The sequence below is a fragment of the Patella vulgata genome, chromosome 4 (genome assembly GCF_932274485.2).
Source record: "Patella vulgata chromosome 4, xgPatVulg1.2, whole genome shotgun sequence".
Lineage (NCBI taxonomy): Eukaryota > Metazoa > Mollusca > Gastropoda > Patellidae > Patella > Patella vulgata.
The window spans coordinates 42,873,939-42,885,715 of record NC_065882.2 but is presented as its reverse complement, the minus strand read 5'-3'; the positions used below and the strand labels follow the sequence as shown (position 1 = coordinate 42,885,715).

Sequence of the window (11,777 nt, the reverse complement as noted above, 5' to 3'; positions counted from 1 at the left end):
TTATCATGGTCAGCAGCAATATCCTCCCTCTTGGACCAGTTCATTTTATCTCCCTTCCAACTGTCAATATCTAACATACAAACAGTCCTAAGATCCCAATTCAATACTATTTATAAAACTGGATTTTTTCCCTGGCAACACATATCTTAGAACTTATAGCAGGGGCGGATCCAGGAATTTTTGCAGGGGGGGGGGGGCATGTTCCTAAGACAATGTACCCCCCCCCCCCGCTCCCGCATGGTCTCTATCGTCATTTTGGCGTATATACATACACATTGAGCTTTTAAAACAGAGAAATATAACACCTCGTTTGACGTCAATTTTTATTATGAATTAATACAATGACATTGTGATTCAATTTCATGGATGCAAAGCATTAATTGTGATATCACATAATGTCTATATCATTATCTCGTGCTTTGAGTGCCCATACTGTCCCAAATCTGACGATAAAGGATAAAGCACACGGCCGAGAAATCTTTCTCATAAAAAGTGTTGATTTACAAAAAAAATTATGTGGCTGAGCAGGGGGGGGGGGGTCGACCCCCCCCCCCCTCTGGATCCGCCCCTGTATAGCAGTCTAAAACCTACAATAGATTCTCCAGCTAATTATTTGCTTCATGTACACAATAAAAACTTCAAGTTCTCTAGAACCTCACTATGTTTGAGATCCCATAAATTAGAAATAGAGAGGGGCCAGTAAAAGAACGCCCCCTACCCCACCCCCCTCGAGTTGAGACTATAGCTATTCCCTTTTGAAAGCAGAAACCGAATTTCACTTTTTAATTGAATGCCCACACTATCAATCTCTTAGGTTAAATCTTCTTTCTGCTACTTTCAATGATAACAATCTGACCATAACGTTTGGAAATATATTTAACCCGCCCCGTTCAGTTTCTACGAGTGTGTGTCATTATGTATACGGGCTATTTTCACAAAAACGTACAAATAACGGAAAAGACAAATTTTGAGAAGTAATTATGAATTTTTAAGGAAATTTTCACTGAATTCTTTAGGTTTATAACACAAGAGGAAGTATATGCAATAGTCATGCAGGACTCTTAAAAATAACAAAAATGTAACAAAATCAAATTTGTAAGAATCTCTTTTCAGTTATTACCAAATACAAGACCATGTAAACAGTAAAGACATAACGGAAAACAAGAATTCAAAGTCATTAATTTGACTCCAGTTGTCTAAATAAATGTTTGAATACCATTAGAAAGAATAAAAAAAGCGATAACTGATTATAATTTTAACAAAATACCCTTTGTTTTGTTTATCAAAATGCAAGAAGAAGTCTTTTCCGTTACCATTATTTATAACAGAAAAGACATGCTTTGGCTGTCTGAACTCATTCACATTGCATAAACAGGCATGATATTAACAGAGTGCTTTGACAACCTTATTCCCTGGTTTTCTGAATGAAAACCTCTCCATCAGTCAGTGTTTTATGTCTTAGAACAGACCAACAGAAGAGACATACAATTTGTGCGACAACCATGTGCGGTGAACTTAATTGTTTGGACTTTCCTTTCGATAAACTGTTTCTTTCTATTATGTGGTATTTTCCTGCTTGACCATAACATATATATGTATATGTAACAGGACGGGTCGTTCCCGATTACACTTGAGCGTCGACAGTGTCGGGTTCTTATGCAACCGGAAGTCCCAGGTTCGTATACAGGATGTCAGGCTTCCCGCGTGGATTAAAGTAAAAGAAGAGAGAGAGAGAAATGGGGTTTAACGTCCACTCGACACAAACTAGGTCATTTCGGGACTAACATATGGTTTAATTTTATTTCAATAATTCGCTTGCGCGTAGGGGTCTTTAGCAGTGGGAGGAAACCGGAGGACCCGGGGAAAACCCACGAGGTTGGACAGGCGACCCTTCTCCTTGCCACGTACAGCCGGGGATTCGAAACCACGCCAGTTGACTCAATGACAGGCCTTATGATACAGCACGCACGTGCTAACCATTCGGCCATCCAACCCCCCTAAAGTAAAAGAAAACACTTTTATAGAATTTTTAGATTCTTTATTTCGTTCAATACAAAAGAAATGACCGAGACGCGTATCCGAGTCGGTTTGTCTTCTTCTTACCAGTGGTAACCTGCAGCTGAAATTAAAGGACTTGCACCACGTTTGCATCAACTATCCTTACGTCAACTATGTCCGCTTTACAGAACCAAGAAACGGGGCGTCTACTTACTACACCAAATCTTATAACTTCCGAACGAAACCCTCAGAATCAAATTAGAACTCAATGGACAATATTGGTGCCAATAATTATCACATAATATGTGATAGAGCTGGTTAAACACATTCCAAATATAATTTTAACACATAGCTGAGAAATACAGGTTTCCTGAATCGGAAGTGACGAACGCCAAAGGAAATTTCATCCAAAAATTTCATCGGATTCACCCGACACTGTCGCCAGAAACGTCTGCCGATGGTTCGTAACTCCAAAAAAAAAAAAAATTCAATTTTAAGGCCTCGGCAAAATTTGATGATAGCTGGTTTTGACGATACAATAATACGTTAATTAATAATATGACGATATGATAATTTCACAGGTTGATGGTTGTAAATTACTTGCAGGTCGGGGTTTTGGCCTAAATTAATCTATTTATGAGATATATTATTTGACAGAGATTATAATCAGATATGCCACCAAATCGCATATTTGGGGTTCATTTTTCAAAATTTTCATGGGGGAGAGCCCCCGGAACCCCCATCCGGGCTCCGCGGTCAGTAAAAGGGGCCGCTCCGACACGGAAGCCCGGGCCGGTTCCCGGCCCCAATCCACCCCTGGTGAGAAGATATCTGACAATTCATAAAAAGAATTGACTTCCTCTAGATAAGAGAACACGACAGAAAAACAGAAAAAGTCCATGCATTACCATGTTTTTATAAGGTATAGAATGAATATAAACAAGGGAATGTACGGACTATTTCTATTTTTCTCGTGTTCGCTCTTATCTAATGACATTCAATTACTTTATTGAATTGTCAGGTATCCTCTTACAGTCCCATATAGCAACTTTTGGTCTTCGAAGGAATTTTTAGTGAGCAGAAATTCGGCCGTGTATCTGTTATCACTCGTCACATCAGCCAATTACGTATATAGAGGGATTACTCGTGTTTTCCTTTGGCGTTCGTCACTTCCGATTCAGGAACCCTGTATTACTCAGCTATCGTAGCAATGATCTCTGTGTTAAAATCAGGCCCGTAGCCAGCTTGCTGGCGCAGGGGGGGGGGCAGCCCCGGCGGTAGGGGGTCCGGGGGGGGGGGTCTCTCTTGCCGGGGGTACGGGGGTCTCCCCCCGGAAAATTTTGAAAATTGAGTAGCTGTAAACGAGTTTCTATGCATAGAAATCGACAATTATATATAATTATATTCAAATATATAAATTCAAATATATAAATATATTCAAATCATACATAGGTAATTTATAAATATGGTCGACAACTTTTTGTCAGGGGGGGGGGCAAGATTATTTCCAGGGGGGGCTTCGCCCCCCAGCCCCCCCCCCCCTTGGCTACGGGCCTGGTTAAAATTATATTTGGAATACACGTTTAACCAGCTCTATCACATTTATGTGATAATGACTGGCACCAATAGGCTATATGTCCTTCAACTCTAACAAAATATAAACAATAATTCGCCTGCCTCGGTCCGAACTAACAATATTCGTACAAAGAAGCACCAAATCTTATATCACCCAAACGGAGCCCTCAAATAATTAGAAACTCGATAACTTTACAATAAAATATAAATACCACGTACAGCTTTACGTCTGCCTCAGCCCGAACTAAATATTCGTACAAAGGAAAGCACCAAATCTTATATCACCCAAACGGAGCTAGCCCTCAAATAATATTATAGAAACTCATAACTTTACATTAAAACACCATAGCTTTCGGGCCTCAGCCCGAATTAACAATATTCGTAGGCCTACAACAAAGGAAATTTAAGCACCAAATCTTCAGCGCGGGAGGCCTCAAATAATTAGAAAATCATAACTTTACAATAAAATATAAACACTACGGCTTTACGCTTGCGTCAGCCCGAACTAACAATATTCGTACAAAGAAAAGCACCAAATCCTACATCACCCAAACGGAACCCGCAAATTAATTAGAAACGTAACCCAACTCAACAATCCCCCTATATTTTGAAACGCCCGCGCGCCTTTAATTACTCCTGTAGGACTCGCACGTTAACAAAAGACGATAATCTAGTATCTATCCTGGAAACCCTGCTTATCCCAAGCGGAATAAGTGATTACTCCTGTATGACCCCTTGGGATGCTTACCTCAGAGTGAAATAATTAATATCCCCCCCCCCCCACCACCACAACCTTGGAAACATTTGAACTGGAGGGAAAATAAAAAAAGAAAATCAAAAACGATGATTTCGAATTACTGCGTGTTTTATTTAAATTACACAAACTAGTCCAAAATGTTAATCAACCGTCGACTGAAAACTCTAGTGTGACGTACGGAGCAATAGGGAAAACTCAATCTATCAAGTTCAAGAACTAAAAATTTAATGGCTGAAGAGTTCATTCATGGTGTGAGGCTACAAATTTTAAGCCAATCAGAAATTGATTTACTCTACTGTGCTGCAATGTAAAAATGGCCGACAAAAACACAGCAAGACAGACAAGTTTAGAAGAAAGTTCGTGTGTTGATGGCTACGAAGAAGTTGAGACACCAACAACCGAAAAAGAATGTCTAGAAGCACAGCTAGAATTAAATGCACCAGCACAAAAACTGTAAGTGATTGAAGCTTCGGAAAACTTTTAAGATAACTCAAATTGGGACAATTCAGTCGTACTCGCTGGCTCGCCAGACTCGCCTGACTGACAGACAATTTAAAGGGACATTGAATGAAAGCTAACAGTAACTAACACACACACACACACTACAGTTCTGTCAGTTATAATTTTAATCATTTACTCATTAAATACTACCTTGGATTTGTGTGTACATATATATCATATTAAATCATGGCTTCTGCCTTCATTCATATGGATGAATCACACTTACACTGACTACAGACTAGTGTTCTTGCGGTTAGGACTTTTTGTTATTCGAATAAACGTAGCTAGTAAGGGTTTAATACCCGTTTGGTATCAATATTCAACATAAAACAGGCCTTGTCAAGAGGTACGAGTCATTACTCGCATGCACGCAATACTCGCCTAAAAAGGCATTACCAGTACTCGCACAAAAATTTCGAGAAACTTTTCATAGAAATGTACAATTCTTAAATGAAAAATTAAACTAGGGCCATAGTTATTTGATAACCTGGTTAACTTGGTTCATTTGAATCATTTTTTTAATTCAATATCTATGATAATATACAAGACAATACTCTGTTTCCCGTCGTACGTGACATGTGGCGATGATATTATGATCATACTGCACACCTAAGTTTAGGATGTATTACAATTACACAATGTTACTAAGAACAGAATAAAGTGAATTGGAAGGCATGTATTGATTGGACAATAAAGAAATAATTTCAGGTTTGCTAGTAGAAATTTTATGATTGGTTAATTTACCTAATTCTCGCGAGAAATTACGAGATATGAAACGTGTAGAACTGGAATGTCGTAACAAATCTATTATTATAATGTCATTTTCTAACCTTTATGATTACATTCTGAATGGTGGTTACATTTTTAAATAAATGTAAAACAAGGTATAATATAGTTAGAAATGGCGGGGAGAAGTATTTGGATTGGATTAAACAATATTAGCAAAAGTCAGAACAAGGTCTGTTGACTTTGCCGTACGACTATGAGTGCTATTAATAGTATTATTTTTTAGCAGTAGAGATCAGAGGGCGACAGTTACATTCTAAGATTTTCAAACATCAAATACAAGAGGACAACCGACACTTTTTGTTATAAAGAGGAATATAATGGGGCACAACTCTATGTAATGATGGACATCTCTGAATAACCGTTCCGTTCAATTTGAACCGTTTAACCGCCCAATTCTTAACATTTACGGTTATCTGACTAGCCGTATGAGCACTAAATCACACACAGTTGTGTCAGTATTAGTGCTAGTAGTTAGTTTAGTTTTTCCAACTAAGCCACGGCCAAAGTTTTAATATTAAATTATATAACTATTATTGAGAAAACCAGAGCGGTGTTTATTCTGGATGAGTTGGTAAAGTAAGTAGAACAGCCATGTTGTCACAAATTTTGAAATCTCTTCCATTTCAACTTCTAGTGCTATTTTCTCTTGTCATGGACATGGTGATAGCATGGACCTTATAATATACTAAACAGCAAAAAAAACCCAACATAAGTACGATTTCAAAATCAGAGAGGCACTTTAATGAAATCATTCTAGAAAAGGACTTACTAAATGGATCAAAGCAATTTTTTGTGAACAGTATGTTGACACATTAGTGATTAATTCATCACAATTCCAAGAAATTACAAGAAGGTTTAGAGTCTGTACACGGTCTATACATCAGTATCTGGTGTGTACACCACGAGTGTCAATAACAGGAGCGCTGCGTCTGTACATGGAGTGGACCAGACGATTGATGAACGCCATTAGCACCTGGAACCACACTCTTAGAAAAGCCTGCCGGAATCCATCTGCTGTGTTTGGTCTTGGTACGACGTGGTCAGAATAACGCTGGCCACGTTGACGCCATATTCTGGTCCGGCCATCCGCAGTTGATAAGCAATTACGACTCTTATCTGTCAACAGAACAGTTTTCCATTGCCTGTGTCGCCACATCTTCAATAGAAGGCTTGATCTCGCTTTAACTACGTACATCTTATCTAGGCCTTCACGTAATACCCTACATATTTCAGCACTAATTTCGATTGGGTACAAGCGCAACTTGTGAGCCTATCAGATTCTTCTATCGTTGCGAATACCAGGTCTCGCGCTTTCAAGTTAAAACGTCTACCTGTGATATAGTCGAGTTGCAAAGTTCAAGGTTCATTCAATGTCAGGGTTTCCGTGGAGGTTGTGATGTCACAGCCTCTGATTGGACGCTACTGCTCACGTGTCTGTAGATAACATAGCTATAAGTTCGGGAATTGTGATCAGGGGCCATAATTCAGGAAGTAATGGTCCGATATGCGCGAATATCAAAAGGAACCAAGATCTTTGGGTTATAAACTTACATTTCAAGTTTCAACAAAATCGGATAAAAATTATGACCTCTATAAAAACGCGATTTTTCGTAAAATCAGGGGCCATAATTCAAGAAGTTACGGTCCAATATGCGCAAATATCGAAAGGAACCGAGATCTTTGTGTTATAAACTTACATTTCAAGTTTCAACAAAATCGGATAAAAATTGTGACCTCTATAGGGTCCACAACCTTGATATACCATATTTTTACGCTATTTGAGAACGAAGGGCGGCCATTTTGTCTGTCAGTTTAGGGCCGATTTTCATGAAATTCCAACTCAGTCGTCCTTGGGCTGCAATGGTGATATAATAATACGATTTTTTAAATCAGATAAAAATTATGACCTCTATAGGGTCCACAAGCTAAAAACGTTATTTTTCGTACAATCAGGGGCCATAATTCAGGAAGTTACAATCCGATATGCGCGAATATCGAAAGGAAGCAAGATCTTTGGGGTATAAACTTACATTTCAAGTTTCAACAAAATCGGATAAAAATTGTGACCTCTATAGGGTCCTCAACCTTGATATACCATATTTTTACGCTATTTGTGAACGAACGGCGGCCATTTTGTCTGTCAATTTTGGGCAGATTTTAACGAAATTCGAACTCAGTAGTCCTTAGGGTGTAACGGTGTTATAATAATACGTTTTTTTAAATCGGATAAAAATTATGACCTCTATAGGGTCCACAAGCTAAAAACACGATTTTTAGTACAATCAGGGGCCATAATTCAGGAAGTTACGGTCCGATATACGCGAATATCGAAAGGAACTGAGATCTTTTGGTTATAAACCTACATTTCAACTTTCAACAAAATCGGATAAAAATTGTGACTTCTATAGGGTCCACAAGCTAAATACGTGATTTTTCGTACAAACAGGGGCCATAATCCATGAAGTTTCGATCCGATACATGCCAATATCGAAAGCAGCTGAGATCTTTTGGGGATAAACTTATATTTCGTCAAAATCGGACAAGAATTGTGACCTGTAGAGAGTCCACAAACAAACAAAGTAATCACTTTCTTTGTCAGAGTTAAATTGTGTTCTTCGTTGTGAATTTCTCTCAATTGTTTGACTAGCTTATAAGAAAGAAGTCTTATTAAATCTTTCATGTACATGTACTCAAATATATATACATAATGAAAACAAAATCAAAGCAGAACCCCTAAGGAGTACTGAGTGTTTCGGTATGTCACGTTACGTAACGCCTTTGTCACATCAACATTCAAGTTACACCATGAATTATTGTGTATAGTAACATCCAATACCTATTACAGTGGAAAAACCTGTCATTTTGAACTCTTAATAAAACCGAAAGTTATACTTCATGGCCAGACTTTTTTATAAGCCCACATTTTCATGTGAACATATATTGTCGTCGCCCGTGTCCGTCCGTCCGTCCACAATTGTTTGTGAACAGTCTACAGGTTACAATTTTTATCCGATTTCAACAAAACTTGAAATATTGCTTTATCTCCCTAAGATCTCGGTTCCTTTCGATATTGGCATGTATCGGACCGTAACTTCATGGATTATGGCCCCTGATTGTACAAAAAATTGTGTTTTTGGCTTGTGGACCCTATAGAGGTCACAATTTTTATCTGATTTTTTTTATGTTTATAACCCAAAGATCTTGGTTCCTTTCGATATTTGCACATATCGGACTGTAACTTCCTGAATTATGGCCCCTGATTGTACAAAAAAATCATGTTTTTTTGCTTGTGGACCCTATGGAGGTCACAATTTTATTCTGATTTAAAAAAAACGTTTGAATATATCACCGTTACACCTTAATGACGGTTGAGTTCGAATTTCGTGAATATCAGACCAAAACTGCCGGACAAAATCGCCGCCCCTCGAACGAAAACAGTGTAAAAATATGGTATATCAAGGTTGTGTGTGGTCCCTCTACAGCTCACAATTTTTATCCGATTTTGATGAAACTTGAAATACATGTTTATAACCCAAAGATCTTGGTTCCTTTTGATATCTGTGCATATCGGATGGTAACTTCCTGAATTATGGCCCTTGACTGTAAGAAAAATCGTGTTTTTAGCTTGTGGTTCGTCTAGAGGTCACAATTTTTACCCAATTTAAAAAAATGTTTTAATATATCACCGTTACACCCTAATGATGGTTGAATTCGAATTTTGTGAAAATCGGACCAAAAATGCTGAACAAAATGGCCGCCCCCCGTATGCTAATAGTGTAAAAATATGGTATATCAAGGTTGTGGACTCTCTAGAGGTCACAATATTCACCAGATTTTGATGAAACTTGAAATGCAGGTTTATAAGCCAAAGATGTTGGTTCCTTTCGATATTTGCACATATTGGGTCGTAACTTCCTGAATTATGGCCCCTGATTGTTTGAAAAATCACATATTTAGCTTGTGGTCCCTCAAGAGGTCACAATTATTACCGAAAAAAAACCTTTGAATATGTCACTGTTACACTGTATTGTTGGTTGAGTTCGAATTTCATGAAAATCGGACCCAAACTGCCAGACAAAATTGCCGCCCATCTCCGCAAATAGTTTTTATAACCCAAAGATTGTGGTTGCTGTCGATATTTGCGCAGATCGGATCATGGCTTCCTGAATTATGGCCCCTGATTGTACAAAAAATCGCTTTTTGTTTAGCTTGTTCTCTATCCATCCCTGAAAAATGTGGGCGTACTCTGCATGGCAGCCGCTGGTTATATTAATTGTTAGTAGGTATTATACATACAAAGGTCAAGGGTCATTGAAAGGTTAGGTCACCATCTAGATGGTGAAAAATCGAACAAACTTCAAAGTGAAACCGGAAGTAAACAAAATCGAAATTAAAAAATCGGCTCCCTAAGGAGTGTTGCCATTTGGCGTAGGTTTAATACAAAAAAAGTTTTCGAAAATCGGAATTAAAAAGGCTGAATATCGATTTGAATGTTTTTTGTAAAATCCAATATGGCGGCCAACCAGTTGAAAATATTATCGAACAAGGTCTTTCAAAATGAAAGATTATAATCTGGGGCTAACACCACCATATGCCATTTTTTGTCTATTTTTAAAATGGAGAGAACTATTCATGTTTGGGAAAAATCAGAAGGCCTTGGTAATTTCTGGAAGTTTCCAGAAGCCGTCACAAAATTTTTTAATATGCCATTGTGAAGGCATCGGTGTGTATGTTCCTTATTCCTACCAAGTTTCAACTGTGTGTTCCTTATTCCTACCAAGTTTCAACTTGATACCTGAAATAGTGACGGAGATATGCCATCTTGAATGTCGAAAAAATGATGAAGAAAACTTTCTCAAATCTTTGATGCTAATATTAATCAAGCGAACTTCCGAATTTCTAAAAACCATCAGTCAGAGCCCAAATGAAAACCCAAAGAAGATCTGTTGAGAAAAACAATTCCTGTTTGTCAAAAATGACCGAATTTATATTTAATAGACGCACAGAGGCCAAACACATCTACATTGGCAGAATGTTTGCACCATTTACAATTTTGGCTGTACAAACTGACTAAATTAAATTCCACATAAAAGAATATGTGTTTCGACGGTAGATAATCTCCCTTCATTGATTCAGTTATGTTAAAAAGAGGCCCATCAATAGATTTTATTGGGCCATATATATATTTTTGAACAGATCTCTTAGAGATTGAACTTTCACAATATTATTATAGTTTTCAATCACGGGATTAAAAATACCATGAATGACAATCAGAGACTTTAAATTGGTTGAGGACATCACATTAATTTTTCGAAGTTAAAATGTATAGTTGTTAGGCCAACATGCTTATATATATTATGTCCTTAATAAACACACATTTCTTTACTGGTTATAAGTACAATTTATCATACTGGTGCTTTACAATATTATCAAGGTAATTATGGAATGAATTTACTTAAAGTGAGAGTATTTAGTATAATATAATATACTGTAATGAATTTGTAGATCAACAGTAATAATTACTGCTCTGTGGAGCTATTAGATTTGGTAAAACACATTATCAATATAAAATAAAACCCTTATTTTCTGCACTTATTGAAATATGCAAATATGCCATTAATTTTAACAGTTTTTGATATCAAACATATTTGCCTTAACCCTTAACCGATCGACGTCATTTTGACGTCAGGTGGTCAGGCTAAGTAAATGCTGACGTGAAATATTTCGTATGCCTATTTCAATGGACTACTGCAGGATAATTGTAAGTGATAGACTCTTGACACCAAAAAAAAGTTGAAGGGGATAAGTTGATCTATAATTTGCAAATCATTCTAAATCCTTTTCATCAGAAATATTGTCTTCAGAATCGGTGTCATCGATATAATCCGAGTCGGAATAACTCATAAGTATCAACCACTTTGAGCGTCTTTAACCTTCCCAACATCGTTAAATTACGTTTTTCGTCCAAAAATGTTGAACAAAGACATGTTTTTCTCGATGCACTTGACAAGACAAGTTCCTGTCTGACACACGTGCGTGGCCATATCAATTAAATACGAAACTAAATACTCAAATGCGGCTTATAAAAAAGGTTCTTGCTGTGGTCGACCGTGACCCCTTAGCTGTATAACGTTGTGGTGATTATAGTCGACAATGA

General features: G+C 37.5%; 1 protein-coding gene across 1 annotated transcript in view; it reads left to right on the top strand.

The window, feature by feature from the left end:
- The first annotated feature begins 4,643 nt into the window (after positions 1-4,643).
- Positions 4,644-11,777, top strand: part of LOC126819207 (ras GTPase-activating protein 1) — a 68,616-nt gene continuing 61,482 nt past the window's right edge. The window contains exon 1 of the mRNA XM_050547114.1: positions 4,644-4,783. Within this exon, the coding sequence (XP_050403071.1) occupies positions 4,644-4,783 (140 nt within the window). The remainder of the gene's footprint in view (positions 4,784-11,777) is intronic.